Source organism: Amborella trichopoda, chromosome 3 (assembly GCF_054954075.1).
Source record: "Amborella trichopoda isolate Santa Cruz 75 chromosome 3, AtrichopodaSantaCruz75HAP2 v2.0, whole genome shotgun sequence".
NCBI lineage: Eukaryota > Viridiplantae > Streptophyta > Magnoliopsida > Amborellales > Amborellaceae > Amborella > Amborella trichopoda.
The window spans coordinates 45,452,230-45,472,512 of NC_142338.1; the positions used below are offsets into that span (position 1 = coordinate 45,452,230).

Here is a 20,283-nt window from a genome sequence, read left to right on the forward strand (position 1 = left end):
TTTTTTATAAAATTTTTATGAATATGAAATTTTGTACGTGCCATATTCTCATTGGGGCGCACCTATAAAAAATATTAAAAATAAATTTTCTATAAAATATAATGACCAAAATACCCCTTTAAACTTTTAGGGGTATTTTGGTCATTTTATTTTTTTAAAATATAATTTTTTATATTTTCCACTAGTGCGAGTTAAATAGAAGATTGGACATCCAAATTTGATGTCAAAATAATTTATAGAGAAAACATTAAAAATAAAATAGTGTAAAGACGTGACATTGTGATTGGGGCAATCTTAGCCCTCCATTAAAAATGAAGGGTTGGATAAGAGGAAGTATAAAAGTTTTATCCTCTGGGGAGAAGCATAAAAGCTTGCCCTAAATAAAAACCTTGACTCGGGCCAAGTTGGTAAAAGGAAAAAAAAACAAAAAAAAAAAAGGGTACTAAACCATAATGTTAAAATAAAATGGGTTGGGCCAACAATGGGGTTGACAACACGAGTCTAAAAAACTAGGGTCCAAGCCCAAGATAGATTCAGGTCCGAGGAAAGGTCGGGCCTGGGCTAGGGCCAGATGCAAGCCCATTTTTATTAACTTGTTTTCTTCTTTTTCTTCTTTATGTGTATTAGGCCTGATCCAAATGACCAGTTGGGAGCAGGCTCTGGTCGGCCCACCCAGGTCCGGCTAGGGCCAGGCTCACCCAGTCCTGATCCCGCCTAAAACGTGACATTTTCGGTAAAACGCCATTTTTCCTGTCATTACAAAACAAAAAACTGACCAGGCCGTCTCGCTCAGCTATGACACAGCCGCTTTCAAACATTGTAACGATCTCCTTGTCATTCCCGCCAAAATCAGAAGGATCTCATCGTAATTCGGAAAAACTGTAAGGATATTCAATATAATAACTCCTCAAATTTTTAAAAATTGAGCTGGTAGCTTTCAGCCCGAAGCTTCCCTTCATGGCTGGCGTCACTCGCCGCTTCCCCATCCCCATCCCCAGGTAACCCTAATCTTTTTTTATTCCAACTCATCATTTTAAATTTTGGATTTCACTGTTCAATTCCAATTTCTAACTCGTTAAATAGTGGTTTCATTTTTTAAAGAAATTAAATATTCAGTATTGAATTTAATTCACTTTGCAAAGCCAATACCTAAAAATCTTTGGTTTTTCAGTGTTTTTAGGAACTGTCTATGAAGAAACAGCCAAATGCTAGCTTGAGAATCTAAGGAGGATTATGAGAATGGATTCCTTCTATTTTTCATCAAAGCCTTTTCCCAATTAATTGGGTCGGCTATGCCTTCTATTTTTATTATTTTATTGTTATTATTTTATTGCAACATGTACATAAATACTTTAATTTGTTTTTTAATTTGTTGCAAAGTATTTTTTAGTATTTGTACAATATAAACATGCAAAAACCTTATTTGTACAATATAAACATGCAAATAGGGCTCATTTTATGATAGTGTTTAGTATTTGGTTTCAGACAAAATATATTTTAAATTTCTCTTGAGTATGGAATGGGGAATTAGGGCATCAATTCAGGAATCTTCCCTTTTTGCAGTTGAATTTAGTCTATTATGATAAATTATGTCTTTCTCTAACGTTGTATTTGGTCTTTAGCTTGAGAATCTAAGAAGGATTATGAGAATGGATTCCTTCTATTTTTCATCAAAGCCTTTTCCCAACTAATTGGGTTGGCTATGCCTTCTATTTTTATTATTTTATTGGTACTATTTTATTGCAACATGTACATAAATACTTTAATTTCTTTTTTAGTTTGTTGCAATGTATTTTTTAGTATTTGTACAATATAAACATGCAAAAACCTTATTTGTACAATATAAACATGCAAATAGGGCTCATTTTTATGATAGTGTTTAGTATTTGGTTTCAGACAAAATATATTTTAAATTTCTCTTGAGTATGGAATGGGGAATTAGGGCATCAATTCAGGAATCTTCCCTTTTTGCAGTTGAATTTAGTCTATTATGATAAATTATGTCTTTCTCTAACGTTGTATTTGGGCATTTTGATTTTGATCATAGTTGAGCTGGTGTTCTCTCTTCCTCTCTCTCTGTCTGTCTTTCTCTCAGTGATTAATCTTTTAAATTAGGTCTCCAATTTGTTTTGACTTTTTGGTATTTTGGTGAACTTTTCCTTCCCCTCTTTCTTTCTGTCTTTGGTTGATTTCTGGCAATTACTCTTGTCAAATGAGTAAAAAATGCTCATAGGAATTTCAAATTGAAAAAAGATTGGGACACGTAATGTTTTCCTTTATCTGCAAGTTTTCATTAACTCTCAGAAAATTTGTAACCATATTAGAAGTTTGAAGCTTTCAGGAGAGGAAATATTCACCTCTTACCCCCTCTGTTTTTGTTTGTTCTATGGTCATCTAGCTTTTGAGTGAAGTAGCCAATTGCTTTATCTCTAGTTTCTTTATCTCTTGCAGTTTGTTAATCTCTTAACTAAGCTACCAGTTTCTCTCTCTTTCTTTGTTTCTTTTTCTTTTAGGATATTTTTTAATCATCCGGCTTGTAATATTAGTTCAGTTTTATTATAGTTCAATTGCTGGTTTTCTGACTTCACATATTTTCACTCATGCCAGAAGCATAACCTGAACTTAGCTGGTTTTTTGTCTATCAGTCTTGTTTAAATATACCACTTCTTTTCATCCATTGTGATGGATTGATGGTTTAATTTTCTGGGTTGTATTTAGTTTGTACAGCTTCATTTGTATTGAGTCTTTGTCAATTAGTTTCTGTGGAAGCTAGAGTCCTTTCACTTAACATATCTCTCTGAGAATATAGAGATTGTATATAATATGATTCAAAATGAAAGTGAAAAACATGCCGCCAATGATTCTCTTCAGAAGCCTGATGATGGTGTCCATCAATATCCGATGTGGTCTAAGTCTTCTCCAAGAAACAATATGGAGAAGAATGGCTTGGAAATGGACGGCTCAAACAGGGAATATTCCACTTTCTATAGGAATTCAAGTGAAGAAATGTTTTTGAAGTCATTGATGGACAGTTCAATTGGTGCAGCAGCCCCAAACATGGAGAATATGGGTTTCAGGACCCTATCTCAGTCATTCAGGGGAGATAGCGAAGAACTCTTCAACAGCTGGCTTCAAAGTGCAGAGGCAAGAATTTATGCTATGTAATATATCATCCAAAGTTTCCAACTTGTGGTTTCTTTTATTGCTTCAGTATCATATATTGAAATACTGAAATACTCGTACCTATAGTCAGAATGACAGAATCTTTGGTAATTCATACTTGTAATTCTTCCATGTTTCAAAGAAGGCTATGACGAGCCTGCTGACCTAAATGTTCTTATCTAGGTTGAGAAACTTTAATCCTACGTACTTTTTTGATATGAGTGCCTATGCTTTTCTTTTGGCTTACTAATGATAGCTGAGATGATATTTGACCAAAGTCAAAAGTTCTATTCCCTAAGTTCAGAGCATTGGGGAGCACAATTTTTGAGCTTATCCCTATTGTTGCGGAGAGAGACAAAAGTAAGTCCTCCAGTCATATTTGATCCAATTCAAAATTTCTAATTTCTGGCTTCAATATGCATCAATAAAAGTCTCCTCCACTTTGTCCTAAATTTAGGTACTACGTTCTAACTTTTGGAAACTGTTTCTTGAAAGCCATCCCAATCCTCCAATATAACAAGAATCTGCACCTTCTACAATTCCCCAATACTAACCTCTGGTTACCTCCTCTGATGTCAATTGACCTGAGCAATATGCATGACATTCCTTATCTCCGAGTAAAGCTCCACTACCTTTTCTCATTGGAAAAAATTTATATAAGGTTGCAACCTTAAAATGTAGAATTAAAGATGCACCTAAAAAATTCATCATAAAAGGTTGTTTAGATGTTGGAAAACCCTCTAATTGATCATCTCGACATCGAGATGTGTGAATATGAAAAGAAAAACATTTCGAGTTTGTAAAATAGTGTATCTTGCAACACATTATCTAAACCGTTCATTTTCAAGATTTTGATGTGTTTATAAATCTACTTGATTTGAACTATTTTTAGAGTTGAAAATTTTATAATTAGCGATGAAAATAGATTATCGAGTCATCCAAAGAATTTTTGATATCAAAATTACGTTTATGACAAAATTTAGAGGTGAGCTTTAATTGGATTGTTTAAGGTTGCAACCTTATGCAAACCGCATCCTTATTTTGTCTTTTGAGAAGGTGCCAAGGCTCAAACCATCATATTTAGGCACTTAATGGAAACTGGTTTCAAAATAGATCTCTCATCCTCACAAGTAGCAAGACCTGCCCCATGAGGCTAGTTACTATCTCTTTCTATCGGTGTAATGGGTAATCATAGAACTTTCCATGTATTGAGATGTCTCTTTTTTGGTCCTGGTCATGGCAGCATATCAGTAAGGATCCCGCAGAAAGCAATAGCATAGACACACATTTGCGCATGTGTGCACGCACACATAGATGCATGTAAATATGTGAAAATGCACGTATTACGTAGGCATGAAAATAAAAGTATCTTTGGATCTTTGGACCTGTGTGTTACAACGTTACACATCTGTGTGGAGAGCTGTGGTGCTTATAAAGAGAGAGAAGGGTGAGAACCGCCTGTAGGACATTATATCTTATCTACAATTTTGTTTTGGGAGACTGAGTTAGCAAGTGTCAAGATAGGGGAAGTTGTGGAAGAGGGGATATCTTGCTCTTCAAGGGATTTCTCCACTCAAATGTGTTGCAAGTAATTTTGCTTTTAAAGTATATATTTGTTAGATGATGCAATATTCCTTTCATGCTGATGCCTTTGTTATTTTCCTTGTTGTTTCCCTGACCAAAACAGGTATTGGGAAACTTTGTAGAGTTTTCTTTTTTCATAAATGAAACTATTGAGTGAGAGAGTATGTATGAGAATATTTTTTTTGCTGATTTGTGATATTTGAAGAATGTGTTTTGGTTGAATATACAAGTATTTATTTGCAAGAATCTTGTTTAGTGCTATTATTGATATATTAAAGATGCCATGCATTTCTGCTATACAATATCGACACTCTTTGGTTTATTTTCCATTTTTGCATGTCTGTCTTTGCAGCATCATGGATATGGTTCTGCTAGCATAGCGCACCGCACTCGACAAGCTTCTCGAAGGTAATATGATACTGAAGACTTGTGCTACATTATGAGATTCTCTTACTTGTTTTCTTTTAATTATTTGGATTGTATACAGTGAGACCATTTACCTTTGATACAAAGTGGTCACAATTCTTTACAACCATTTGATGTGAAATTTGAAAGCTTGGATATGTCACAAAGTTTGAGAAAATTTCTTTTGAAGTTTGAGCTTGATTAATGGAATAATTGCAGCCACTCAATTTCACATCCAATGGTCAAGATTAATGTGACCACCTTGTATCAAAGGTACATGGTCTCATTCTATACTTTCCCTTAATTATATTAGCAAATCAGTATACTTTGTTTCTCATCATTTGATTAAGTAGATGCATTGTATGGTTGCGTGAGAAAATCTCATCTTATTTTATGAAATGAGCTTACAAATTACATCTTGATGGTGTCAAATTAATGCATAAGGGTGTCAAGCTTATATATATATATATATATATATATATATATATATAGGGAAATGACCTTATGAGACCCTCCCACACCCATGTGTGTAGGACTCCAAAGGATCACCATTAAATTTGGCACAGATCTGTAGAAAAGTTATCACATGGGTGTGGGACTTAACTTTTCTAGAGATCTGTGCCAAATTTAATGGTGATCCTTTGGAGTCCTATACACATGAGTGTAGGAGGGTCTCACAAAGTCATTTCCCTATATATATATATATATATGAGTAATGATCCTATGAGACCCTCCCATACCCAAGTGTATGGGACCCCAAATAATCACCATTAAATTTGGCATAGATCTCTAGTAAAGTTATCACATGGGTGTGGGACTTGACTTTTCTAGAGATCTGTGCTAAATTTAATGGTGATCCTTTGGAGTCCTACACACATGGGTGTGGGAGGGTCTCACAAGGTCATTTATATATATATATATATGGAAAAGTCTTCCCAATGCCTATAGGCAAAAATGAATAGTGATTTTGCCTATTCTCATCACCGTCCAAAGTTCATCGCATAGTCAAGACTGTCTAGTAGTGTTTCATTTTTCATTTTTTTTCTACAGATTGGAATGACTTGAAATTTGGAACATATGAATATCTTAGTGAGGCGCACCTAATAAAAATATAAAAAAATAATTCATAAAAAAAAAAATTGACCGAAATACCCCCCAAATATTTTTGGGGTATTTTGGCCATTTTTTCATGTAAAATATTTTTTTGATATTTTTCATAGATTTGCCAATTTTTGGTGAACATACGCTCCAAATTTCAGGTCATTCCAATTTGTAGAAAAAAATGAAAAATGAAACACTACTTGACAATCGTGACCGTGCGATGAACTTTGGACAGCGATGAGGGTAGGTGAAATCACTGTTCATTTTTGCCTATAGGAGTTTTGTAGTATCTTCCTATATATATACATGCGGTTTGTATAGAGCCAAGATTCTAAACAATCAAAGTAAAGCGTACCTTCAAATATTGTCAAGAAATGTCATTTCAGTATTGGAAATCTTTGTGATAGCCTAAAATATACTCATTTTGAATTATAAAATTTAAAAATTATAAAATAGTGTAGATTGAGCAGATCTATGAAAACTTGAAAGTTTTGAAAATTGACGGTCCAAAAATGCATTATAAGATGTACTATTTCCAAAATTTGAAATCCATTTTTTTCTCTTGCCCATACATCTTGATGTTGAGATGATCAATTTGAGGATATTTGGGCATCAAAGCAATCTCTTCTAATGGAATTTTTGAGGTCGGTCTAATTTGATTGTTTAGAGCCTCTGCTCTATATAAACTTTTATTTCTCTCTCTCTCTCTCTCTCTCTCTCTCTCTCTCTATATATATATATATATATATATATAAAAGAAAAACCTAAAAAATGCCTATAGGCAAAATATTGCAGTGTTTCGCCACAGCCACAGATTTGCTATGTCCGTAGCGGTTAATTGAACAGACATGAAACTGACGGCACTGTCCGTTGCGGTTTTGCGTGAATTTTTTGACTACCATGGACCTAGTATTTCTGTTACGGTGCCGCCACGGACTGTGGAGGTCGAAAAACCGCGCGATTTTTTCGGATGGTGATGAGCTTATGAGCGAAAACACTGTTCATTTTCACCCATATATATATATATATATCGAACTACGCAAGTTTTAATGGTCTTCCCATCATTATAAACTACCTTTGAAATTAAATCATGAAACATCTCTCCACATTATAGTTAACAAATTAAAAAAAAAGAATCTCTTCAGATTGTTCGAATTTATAGGGGTGTTCTTAGTTTTCTTGGATAAGATCCCAATTAAGCATTATTTTATGGACATAAAATTTTGCTTAAAAACAATTTCTTTGACCATTTTTAGACAATTTCCTTCATTCTTTCCTTGCTTTCAGTAATCGAACCGAAGCACTTAACGGCCATGCCATCTCAAAGTGGGCGAGTTGCATTTTTTGAAAAAAATTCTCAATACATCTTTGTGAGACAGTTTAAATTTTGAAGTTCAAACAAATCCAAAGTGAGGGTTTGAGGATCATCTTCATTAAGAGAGAGCCCATGTTTTAAGATGTAATATTTTTTCCATTTGGTATTGGTGATTACTTTGCATTAGTAGTCCAACCTTTTTTGGAAATACATCTTCCAATATATCTATTTTTTAGTGAGATATCAATACATAATTCCTACTATTCTCCTGGGATTACTAATGTGATCACCCTAGAACTAAAAGTATTATATATATGTATGTTGTCCTACCTTTATCAGTACAAACCCAATTTATCTAATATTAAGACATCAATACACAGTTCCTGCTATTCTTAGAGTAATCATGTGATTACCATAGAGCTTAAAAGAAAAACATATACATACGTATGTATGCGTATATGTTGATAGAGAGATAGAAACCATTTTGCATTATGTGCTGATAGAGAGAGAGAAGCCATTTTGCGTGCCACATGATAAATGCTGGACTACTATTTGAAGGCTTTTGCTCTTTTTGTGTTTGTTTTTATAGGTTGTGAATGTTTTTATTTTCTTTCACACCTGTAAGCATCTATAAAAAAGTGACATTTGGCTATTGAATTGCAGGATTTCAACAGAGCTTGCTGGTTTGTCTAATCAACCACATGGAGGTACCGTGCAAAACACTAGCAACAACGAGCGCTTATTGCAAACAAATACTTCCATTTCTGGTGATCTTTTCGGTGACGTCAATCAACGTACAAATAAGTACAGTACTACATCCTTGGACTTTTTTTTCTGACCTTCTTTTGGTTGCTAGGGGAGTAGACTACGTTACAATTGAGTATTTTAATGTCATAGTTGTTATTAATAATATCTTTTGCATGTGAATGTAATCGTCACTGTACTCGGAATCCTTTCAGATGAATATCTTTAATGATATCATTTATCAAGCGTAAATACTAATGTGAAAAGAGGTACTTCTTAGAGTAATTGTGCTATAGAAAGAGATCACCATGGTGTCTGATTTACGATTGGGAAAATAACATAATCTAATTGTTTCCTCAAATGTATATCCCGGTTCACAGTTATTCTATCTGTTGAACATACTTTTGTAGGAGACAGGTGTGGTTGGGGTGGTGGTGTTCTAACAGCAGGGTGGAAGTTGTTAGTTGTTGTGTGATCTTAAATTAGCAAAATAAGTAACAAAAGTCTACGTCTTACTGGTCAGGGGTCACATGCTGAAGTTTTTTCTGCTTAAAAGTTGCATTTATAATTTGTAAAGAACTTCTGGAAACTATAATTGAAGAGTAAGAAATGGAGGAAAATTGACATTCATAATTTTTTTTTAAATTTTTTGGAAGATCAAACTTTGTGACAGGTTCAGCCTCCTTGTTGCCTCCCTCTGATTGTCGGAGACTTATCTTTTCAGTTAAGTGGAATGTTATGAGCTCCTTTTATTATTTTTTGGACTTATTTTGCACTTCATTTTTATCAGGAATGGAGCAGATAAAGGGCTACTGGCAAGCAATTTGTATCTAGCTAAGGTATGATGTTAGTTTCAATCATCTTACATATTACAGCAAAGCATTGCTAAGCAATGTGCCATGGGGGACAATGATAAAATATTATATCATCTGGTGTCTCACTTTATATTTAGGCATGGCTTGAAAGTTCTCATCCAATGACAAGAAGTAGATCCTCAGAACTGCGGTAAGATACTCTTTCCTATAAATATTTTGATCCATTCATTATGTTGTAAAACTAAATGTCTTTATAAACTGTGAAAATAGGAAATGGTTTAATTAAATTAATAAGGCCGTTTGTAATTTGAATTGATTTAATGCAATCATTACCAATCAACATAATAAGTACTACTGAGATATTTTTGGGTACATATTGGCAAGAATGCAATAGCTAGAGTGCGGGTGCGGTGTTGCTCAATAAAGATCCATGCTTCTCCAGCTAATGACCTATATACTAATCAAAGTTCATATCTTATTCATTTCATCAAAATGACTGTTCAAATTACAATGAATATGGTTTGCTAGAGCAAAAATTCTAAGTTCAGGTTTACCTTTTTGGAAATGGTGAAAACTGATAAATCGCAATAAACTAATAAATGAAAAAAGAAAAGCGAATGGTGATTACTGGAACGTACCTATTGTCTTAGTATGGAAGGTCAGTTGGAACCAGAATGTACCAGTGAATTGGCTGGTTCAAATTAGATTGGTGCTCATTTTGACCATTTGCCTCTCTCATTTTAATGACAGTGATTTTGTTGATCATCCATTCATAACATCTTTTTGAATTTGGAAAGCATTGAATTTTGGAGCTTCCAAATATATTCAAAAACTCATATTTAAATCTTTTTATTGACAATTCTCTTAAATTTACGGTTTTGAAAAGAAAAGATCCTGCCATGGTTTGCAGGAGGCGATATGCTGCTATGCAAGGTGTCCAGGTGCCATCAGGTATGGAAGCCTTGCAAAATGCACAAGAACAAGGAGCTAACAGCATGATACATGATTTGAGTGGGTTCTCTGTATTGAATTTTGACAGGTGAAGGGTCCAGCCAATGGCCACCTTTTGCATCATCATCAATGGCTACTGTAGATGCAGTCTCTTCTGTAGTTAGTATGTTAAAGGGTACCATAGAACGCAAGAAGATGAAGAGTAACCAGATCATCAAGGAAACGGTTGAACCAAGTTCTTTCGGATTTTATGGGGCCCAAGAAGTTACGGGCTCTATGAATTCTGATAAAAAACCAATAATCAAGCAAGTTCCTCAGGCATCAAGAAATTTCCAAGTGGCATCCTCTAATCCAGTGAATGACACTGAGATTTTGCAAACAATTGACGGACCCTTAGGGCTAGAAATAGAAGATTTTTCTGGGCCTACGAATCAGTTCCAAATGGGCAATTTGTATCATGAGCCATCACAAAGTGAATCATCAGCTGCTGCTCCTGTACTTTCCAATGGGATCGAAATATGTGATGGTCCTACCAATTCAGGGCAAACAGTATCTGTATGCGAGAGCTCAAGGAAACAAGCTGGCAATGGAAGTCCAGCATGTAGCTCTAAAGCCAGAGGTAGGCTGCAGTGCAAAGTTTGTGAACCTTTTTGATAAATTTCATCTTGTCAATATTCTGTATAGCATAGTTATTCTATATGAAAGCAGTTTGAATTTCACTTGACCCTAAGTACATTCTTGATAGCACATCGGTAATGTGCTTGAAATTTGAAATGCACCACTACAGGGTTTTCCCAACAATTGTTTAATGAAATTCCAGAAAATATCCAGATAGTACCTGGAACACTGGTATATTTCATAGAGGTGGACCAAAAATTTAAATTGTTAGTACAGTACTTAGACTCTGTTTTCCCCTTCAAAATGAATTAAGTTCAATATATTGGACAAAACCGTTTTAAACCAGGTGTATGATAGTCGTTTAAAACTTTAACGGGTTAGGTTACTGTCATGATGTTTCAAGTTTCTTGACCACATACATGATCTATGTATGTGTGCCAGGTTCTGCCCCAATATTTTCCCCATAAATATATCTATTGCTTCCTTTTATTTGGGTAAATATTGCTTCCTATTTTGTTAGAACTTCTTTTTAATACTGTGTTGTAGTTCTTCTTAGGAAGTAATTTTCTTCTCTCTCTCTTCTACATGTGTGAAATAGGCCTCTAATACATAACCTTTTGGTGCTTCTGCATATCATCCTATTGCATACCGACTTTAGCATTGTTATCGAACTATAGTACATGATTTAGATGCTGCCAATGTAGAGAGCGGCTCAACTCCTCTTGGATTTCCACTAAAATAACCTTGGACAGTTGTTTACCAGTAACCAGTGCACATCGCATTATGAATAACACATTTTCACCGCCTCTGTGAAGTGTAACCTGATTCATTCTGAGCACTTACTAATGATCTGGCATTTCCTTTGCCTCGATACAGACTATGGAGAGAGAGCATGTGAAAGTAATCTAAATGATGATCTCAAGGTATATTTTTTTAATGTCGACATCTTCTGAGATGAGTAAAACCAACATAACTTAGATTTTTTTAATGTGTCTTAAAATTATTTGTATTGATTCATAATGCCTTCATAATGTTATGGCCTTTTTGAACAGAAAGGAAATCATATTGTTCGAATGGGGTCCATGACATCAGGAGGATCAGGTAACTGTTGCCTTATTAGTATAACCAGCAATAGCTTCTTGTGTTCCTTGATTGATTTACTATTTGTAATATTCATTTCTTGCATGTGAACTTCTAGATTTGTCCCATTCTGCAGCATAAAGACAAAATCAGTTTCGCAACATTTGTTGTCGATGGAAAGTACACTATATTCAAAAGGACAACAACAAAAAATTTTAGTTTCTTGTGTCTTCACTGTCTATTGAAAAGACTGTGATGAGAGTGGGATCCACCAGACCAAAATATGACCCCAATAATTGGCCTATTTCTCTCTCTAGGACCACTCGTCGTTCTAATGAATGGTGCTGCATAGTCCATTAGGCTATAGTAACTCCTTGTCTTTCCGACACTATCAAACACGAGAGTGAATCGGTGTTACCTCGACACTTCTCCAGGGGACTTGTGTTGCATGTCGATATATATGTCGACACTTTGACACATTTTGACATGCCTAGACACGGCACTGACACTTATTCCATATGTGTCAGCTATAGTTTTGTGTGCCTAGTACGTGTTGACACTTGCAGTGGAAGTGTGAGCATTACAAACATGGCATGTATTTATCTTTTCAAGGTAAACCCAACAGGATTTGGTTGCTGGGTGTGATAATGTCTCATCTACCACCCATCATCGTTTATATGTACCTTGAAAAGATAAAAGACATGCTGTGTTTGTAATGCTGACACTTCTACTGCAAGTGTCAACATGTACTAGTCACTCAAAACTATAGCCGACACATACGGGATAAGTGTCAGTATATATATTCATAAGAACTAGATGCTACAGTTCTTTTTATTTTATAAAAAGAAATTGAGAGGATTAGAACTCTAGATGTGTCTCAAAGAAGAGAGTCTACCACGTCAACCAATGTACCTATGTTGTTGATTTTTTATTTTATTTTATTATTATTATTATTATTATTATTTTTAAAGAATGGTATAGCTTCCCTCTTTTATTAAATTAAATGCCCAAGAGGGGATTGAACCTTGGACATGTTATGTCCAATATGGCCACTCTTAGATGGTGATGTTACAAAAGTGACTCATTATTTATATAACAGCAAAATAGTACATACAATATATCCTATTTAAGAATTGTACGGATGTGTGTGGAGGAACTGGGATTTGTAGCCCACATATTAGATACCCCAATACCTATTGGACATTGACACCTGTATCAGTGTTCATGCTACACTAGAGTGAATGCACCTGCACTAAGTCCATCTGAGAGGCAAATGCACATTTCTAGTGTTTGGTTTCATGCATACACAAATGGGACTAGTTTGTATGTGCTGTTATACTAGTTTGTATGCACTGTTATGTCTCTATCCGTTTTAGGTCTTTGTTGATCGGTAGCGATGGGTTCATCATATTGCTGTAAGAATCAGGAATCGATAAAAAGATTTTCATCATATTCCTGTTTATGTATTGAACTTTGAAGACTAAGTGGTTAATTGCAGAGTTACATATAGTGATGTGATTTTACTGACAGGAATAACTCAAATCTAAGAGAGGAAACATAAACAAAATTAAGGAATGAACTACTTTACAGAATGGAATCTATTGTAAGTTCACTTAATTAGTTGGGAGATTGATTTGAAAAACTGCTGGTTTTCTATTGTTCTTTCAAAACAATAAATGGGTTTAATGTCACATTTGTTCTTTCTTAATGCTTTGGGATTCAACTATTTAATGTAAAGAGAAATATGAATGGAGAAAACTTGGAGAATTTGGATAAATTTAGTACAAGTTTGATTATTTTTTAATAAATAACTTAGACCGCTAAATGAAATGGTAGAATGGTTGGGTGTGTATCAATATTTGGAAACACAGATTGGTGGGGTGTATCATCCATCCTCCAGATCCATGTTGGATTGGTCCATTTGGTGATATGGAGAAATATTAATAAATAAAAAATAAAAAGTGGGGTTTATTTGGGTGGGGTGGGTGTTGAAGGAGGGGCCCAGGAAAACATTAGATAAACTAAAAGAAAAAGGTAAAAAATATTTTTTGGGTTTGTTTTTTGTCTTTTTGGGGAGGGGGTGTGACCGCTTCCTTCCCAGAACCGGTGCAGTCCCAGCCTATTCAAGGTCCAGATTGGCAATTCCTGATCTGTGTCACCGGGTTTGCAAACACTAGTATGTATGAAGTGCTACAGGAAGCAAACAGATCCCAGATGTATGAAGTCTGTCTCATTGGAGTTCCACTCCTGACCAACACATCACCTGTTTCATTGGCTTGCTCGTGCATGTGCTGAAGTGAAGTTTCCAAGAAGAAAGAAATCTATCGGAAAATTGGAAAGTTTAGAAAATAAATTTTTTTTTTTCAGTGTTATCTTTACTTTTGGTAGGTCGGCTTATTTTGCAAGAGGGGTTTGAAACCAAGACCTCTCTCACTCAAAACAGGGTGTTTCACTAGTAACATTTGGGAACCATGCAAAGTCACAGAAGTTCTTTATAAAAGTTTTCAATCACAGATAGGAGGAATTCACGAATCCCAGAGAAACTTAATAATCACTAATTCACACTTGTTATCAGAATAAACCTAGTAAAACACCACTGACGAAGATATAATCTAATTCGCTTTGTGTATTCTCACGCTCTTACTAGAAATTAATGGGCTGCTATTCTCTCTTTGATGCCCCAACTACTGCTCCTACTGTCATGCATCGTTCCTTCCTCAAATTTTGCATTCTTTAGCCTTTCTTTTGATAAATTTTGAAGGTGGTATTATTTATCTTGCTGCATTTTCTCTAACTACTTGAAGGCCTGCAGTGGACAAGGGGGACCCAACAAAGAAGCGCAGGGTGGAACGTTCTCGCAAGTAAGGACTTTTGAATCATAGCTTCTTTAACTTGCTTTTATTGTACTTTTATTATTCTTTGTTATTTCCATGCATATAAATAGCAATATATACTCCTGATTTGTTAGCACTATATGCAAAGTTTATACGAATTTACTTTCTCGAGGATTTTATATTTCTGGCTCTGTAAACTATACTTCCATAACTCCTGGATTTTTTGGTTTTTCTGTACTTTAATATAGTACTCAAGATCTGGAAATATTTTTGATATCATGCTGTTTGTTTAAGGAGTACTTATAAATTGAGAACTTTGGACTACTCATGTTAATCCTATGGAAAGCGTTTCAGGCTGGTAATTTTCTTTAGAGTTGAAAGTATTATTACTTCTGAGCCTCATCTATGTTATTCAATGCAGTGTTATCATGACTGGACCAGACCAGCTGGTTGAACCACCTATTGGACCCTTGGCCAGTCCAGTTACGTCATTAAACCAAAAAGGCCATAAAATTGGTCAAAAACAGCTATTTACCAGTTGAACTGTTCTGAGCAGCCATTTTTGCTGGTTCTCTGAACCTTATTCTGTCCCATAATTTGGATCTGTCGGCCTAGTTTTGGCGGGATCTTTCGAGTATCTTTTTGCTTATTCCCTATTTTCATCTTTCACCTTAACCCACCTACCATATTTGCAATATGCTCTCTCAGTGTTAGCCAAGCATATTGACACTCACCAAAAACCGACCTAGTTTTTCTCTTTGCTCTAACTCCTCTCCTGAGCTTTGGCCAAACTTCACAATTTAAAGCCACATTGTGACTCAATGGAAACCCTACCTTGTTTTTCTTTCTATTCTCTTTCCTTTTGCAACCTTTTTTTTTCAACTCTCTAGCATGATTTTGGAGTTATTTTTTCCCCCCTTTTCATTTCTTCTTAGTCTCTTTGTCAGGCACTTATTGTTTTAGATAGAGGTCTTAATTCGCTACTTTTGAGCACAAAAACTAAGTTATTGTGTTAGATTGCTAGTCGTATCCACTACTTTAGAGCTCAAAAACCATGATCGCTGGAGTTGTAAGCTCCAAACCGTAGGTTCCTTTTTCTTTCAGATTTGTAACTTATTTTCTCTTATTTTTGTTGAAAATTAATTCTCTGACTTTTATATTTATTTTTTTTAAAATGTTTAGAACTGTCCAAGTGGTTTCAAACGGACCAGCTCCTTCACCAGTTCACTGGCCAGTACAATTTTTATGACACTAATTCAATGGAAAATATTTGAACTGCAATTGGAAAATGATGAAACCAGAAAACATAGACTGTATGATCTTTAATTTACTTAGCACATTAACAGAGTTTCTCATGTGTCCTTGGGTCAAGACCAGTACCTCCCCCTTGGAAACGATACTTTCTGTTATGCATTTTCTAAACATACTAACATTATTAATGAGTCCTTCATGATGCGAGGGTTGATATTGATAGATAATCAGTTGTTGATTTGTATCAGTAGTTTGACTTTAAGGCTCTTGTATATATTGAGCGAAGTATATCGAATGTCATTAATTTCTAACCTTAAAAACATGGATATATCTACATATGATTCCCTAATTCAAAACAAGCATACTACCCTTCACTAAATTTCTAAAAGACTCCATACATGCTCATATTCTGAAACCACACCTGACCACAACATGGACAATAATCTGGATGTATAATATTCAAGATATACAATATAATCTCTGCACTTATCCTCGAAGAAGCAAATGACAATCCTAGACTGATAAAAGCAGTAGTCTATTGAATGAATGAGCTGGTTGGTGGTTGTGAACATGTGGATGAGAGGTGGGCAGGCAGGGTGAAGTTTTCCTCGTCCTTCGCACTAGCCAAGGCTCTTCCATTTCCACAGCGAGCGAGACCCTACTGAGAAAAGGAATTGCTTGAGGACATTAGTATCCGATATTTGGTTGTCATCCTCATTATAGTCCTCCTAGATAGCATTTTGTCGGAATCACTATCTTTTCACCTTTGTAGTCCTATTCGTAATAAGTACTACAGCCCCAATTATGGTTACCAATAAAATAGGACTGGGAACCAAAAAAATCAGCCTGTGAAAAGCAAATTGCCTAATGTTTCTGAATTAGTCCAGTTTCATCCCTTCCTGGCATAAATTGCATATTAAATAGCAGTTGTCTTTTTGCTGGTTGGTAGTAATGGAATGTTTCATTATCTAAAATGAAGAACATTTCCCACCAAAATATCTGTCCAATAATATCACTCATAGGTAAACAGCGCAATACTGTTTCGTGACTATCTGATATTTGAATAATTGAACGTCATAGTCCACAAGCGAAGCGTTCTTTTGAGCTGACATGTTGTCCATCTCTGACTCACGAAATAACAATTTAAAAAATAATTGATATTTCTATTCAAATTTAAAAGATAGCCTGCATTTGGACTATTTTTCTTCCTTTTCTATTCAAATTTCGATATTTCTTTTTAAATTCTGGTCACTTATATTAGATGAGCATGTATGCAAAATTTAGGGTCCAACAGATTCCTCTAGCTCCAACATGCTTATGGTACAATATAAGCCAGTGGGAGCGCACACGCACACTCATGTATTATACCCACATTTACAGATACACATGTATATGCTTGAATAGCAGGATTACTATAGACCATATTACTATATACAAACTAAGCGAACATCATAAATATTGCTAGCAAACTAATATAGAGATGGGCTAAAACTTATTAGCAGGGTTACTATTTTTGGGTGATTCAAGAAAGTAAGGAAGCTTGCATGTCTCTTGTTATCTTTTTTTGCTTTTTATTCATGAAATGTGCATTACCATTGATATTCTTTGATTTCGTTCCACAATTATCTTTTTCCATTTGGAAAAACCTACACTTAAAAAAGAGTGCTGAAAAAATTCCCTTGGTGGTTTAGGATGGCAGAGGCAAAGGGAAAAAGTCAAATTCCCCCAGTTCCATCAGACATGCAAGCTATTTTGAAGCGTTGTGAGAACTTGGAGAAGGAAGTTCGCTCCCTCAAATTAAACTTGTCGTTTATGAACAGGTAACTGCCAAATCACAAAATTGTAACACCTTTAGTCTGTAGAGTTTCTTGAGTGGATGGTGACACCACTTATGGAGAAAAGAATATTCTTGCATCCAGGAAGATTCATTTCTTGAAAATAAAAAATGATGTGTTTGTGCACGCGCATGTTGCACAAAGTCTACATTGCTTGTCTTTTGTTCTTTGAAGAAGCAGCATTCCATGACTGTCTCTCTCTCAGGAAGGACTCTGAGCAGACCAAACAAATAGAAGAGCTGCAGAAGGAAAATGAGGATTTAATGGATGAAAAAGAGCGCCTTCTACAAGAGATTGAAAGGATTATCGCAGAACCAGGAAGGAGCTAAAACTCAAAAAGGAGATCTTGCGATCCATGATCAAAGTGCCTTTGGTCTGTGAGATCAGCTTGTTCCTCAAACTTTGGATAGAAGTATGAATTTATTCTCATTCATTCCAGTTCATACAGAGAGAGAGAATGTTATATAAGTATCGTAAAAGCTTCTAAGAAAGGAAGAAGTGATAAAATGTTTATAGAGCACTTAAAAAATACTAAGTCTCGAGGGATGTATCCATTATATTGTGAATGGGATTCTGATTGACCTTCAACATCATGTGTATTTACTCTTTTACATTGTACCCTCTATTTGGAGCTAAACTTTAGGCAAAAGAGTAGATGGTGGTTCAAGCATAAGTTTTGAGAGTGCTTTACCCTAAATTGAACCGGTCCCATACTTCAGGCCCTGATGAGGCACATGTGCTTGGCCCGTCTTTTTTTGACCCCTGATTGGTCTCTATTGCTTCCTACATTTGTCCTATTTCTTAGACTGTGATTCAACGCCCTGATGAGGCACATGTGCTTGGCCCGTCTTTTTTTGACCCCTGATTGGTCTCTATTGCTTCCCACATTTGTCCTATTTTTTAGACTGTGATTCAGCTAAAAGCGAAACAAGTATTTTTTTGTGGAATTGTGTACAATGAGAGACCATTTACTTTTGGGCCAAGGAAGCTACAATTACTAATAACCATCCGATGTAAAATCTGATAGCTTATGTGTCACAAAGTTGGAGAAAATTTCTTTTGAACTTTGAGTTTAGTCGATGGAATAAATGTAGCCACCCAATTTCACTGGTCAAAATTAATTGTGATCACCTTGTACTAAAGGTAAATGGTCTCATTATATACTTTTTCATTTTTTATTGTGGTGTTAAAATGAGGGGTTTATTTAAGGCTTTTTTTAAAACAAGCAAAGAAAGATGAACATGTCGTGGAACAGATAGTTCAGATAATAAAATGCATTAACACGTGAGATTTCATGTTAGTCCATTGGTGAAGAAACTCATTTTGGCCCAATAGAGGGCCCAATCTCACTTGCTCACTTTCGGCCCATGGTATACAACAATGGGCCATTCTAGCCATTTCAGCTTTCATGTCGAGCCACTTCAAGCACAGTTTCAGGCCAACATTTAGATCGGTTGAGGTCATTTTCTAATCCTACCAAGAAAAAAAATAAAAACCAATCGTCTCCAGTTAGTGTAAGATTAGAATATTCACTGTTGTATCTGAGTGACAAACTAAGGCTTACAAAATCAGGCAATGGTAGCACGAAATACTTAGGTGTATATCCAAATGAATCCTTGGCATCATATCCTAAAGGAATCGGCATCCACCGGTGATTATCCACTTCCTATAAGGAAGTTGTGGGCAATTTTTCTAGAGCATCTTCCCCACCCACAAACATATAGAAAACTGTATCAGCGAACAAAGAGCTCAGAAAGAACCGTCCAAAGATTTCACTAAGGGCACAAGGTTACTCATCCTTGTTGATGATGTACAAGTATAATGGCTATATCTCATTCATTTCCAAAGATGCAAATCTTATCAAATTGTAGTGCAGAATACTAATGGTTACAATATGGCTTTCAGGAGGGGCATGATCAGCAGGTGATAAATTACCCCATTTTTATCATCGCCTACTCCCGTAACACTAAAAATCATATTTTACATTATAACCTCAAGAAAATGGAAAGTAATATGGTAGTACACAGATTAGTTCCTCATCCATACACCATCTAGGGTTGGAAGTGGATCTGACAGGAGGTTAATCGATTTTCCTATCTGATCTGATCCTCAGGCCCAAAATATGCCCTCATCGAGCAATATATGATGCAACCTTCAAGAGCCATGTTATGACCATTTGTTTGATCCAAAATTTAAAATATACACTCTTTTTATTCTAATGAACCATTAAAAAAATGAAAAATTTGAAAACACAACCTAAAAAGCATTTTTTTAACCCAATTAACATCGGCCGTTCATTTTGGTGAGATGCTTAGATCTAGACTTTAAAAGGATTTTTTCATTTCCAATTTGTTTGGATAACTTGATTATCATTAGATGAATAATGCTAAAAAAGAAAAAAATGATTTTGAGTTTATAAAAACTAAAATCTTAAAATTCACCAAATGAATGGTCTAAATTCATTTTTGAAAGGGACTCATTTTGATCATATCTAAGGTTCAAATAGAATTTTTTTTTTTTTTTGAAATTGATTATTGAGATGAAAAGAATGTGTGTAAAATTTTGAATAATACAAATACCAAACATGG

General features: G+C 35.1%; 1 protein-coding gene across 19 annotated transcripts; it reads left to right on the top strand.

The window, feature by feature from the left end:
• Positions 1-495: 495 nt before the first annotated feature.
• Positions 496-18,283, top strand: LOC18443939 (protein CYCLOPS). 19 transcript variants are annotated; one of them, XM_088860871.1, is made up of 14 exons: positions 643-998; positions 2,872-3,144; positions 5,099-5,154; positions 5,371-5,424; positions 8,231-8,371; positions 9,102-9,150; positions 9,264-9,316; positions 10,037-10,077; positions 10,166-10,696; positions 11,572-11,618; positions 11,748-11,796; positions 14,588-14,636; positions 17,552-17,680; positions 17,901-18,283. In XM_088860871.1, the coding sequence occupies exons 2-14, from the start codon at positions 2,902-2,904 to the stop codon at positions 18,022-18,024; spliced, it is 1,566 nt and encodes a 521-aa protein (XP_088716997.1). In that variant the 5' UTR covers positions 643-998; positions 2,872-2,901; the 3' UTR covers positions 18,025-18,283. The 19 variants fall into 19 exon arrangements, 15 of the variants coding, with proteins under 15 accessions (XP_020529068.1, XP_020529070.1, XP_088716999.1 ...); XM_088860877.1 differs by having other exon boundaries at positions 796-998; positions 3,050-3,144; XM_088860876.1 differs by having other exon boundaries at positions 863-998; positions 3,047-3,144.
• Positions 18,284-20,283: the final 2,000 nt, after the last annotated feature.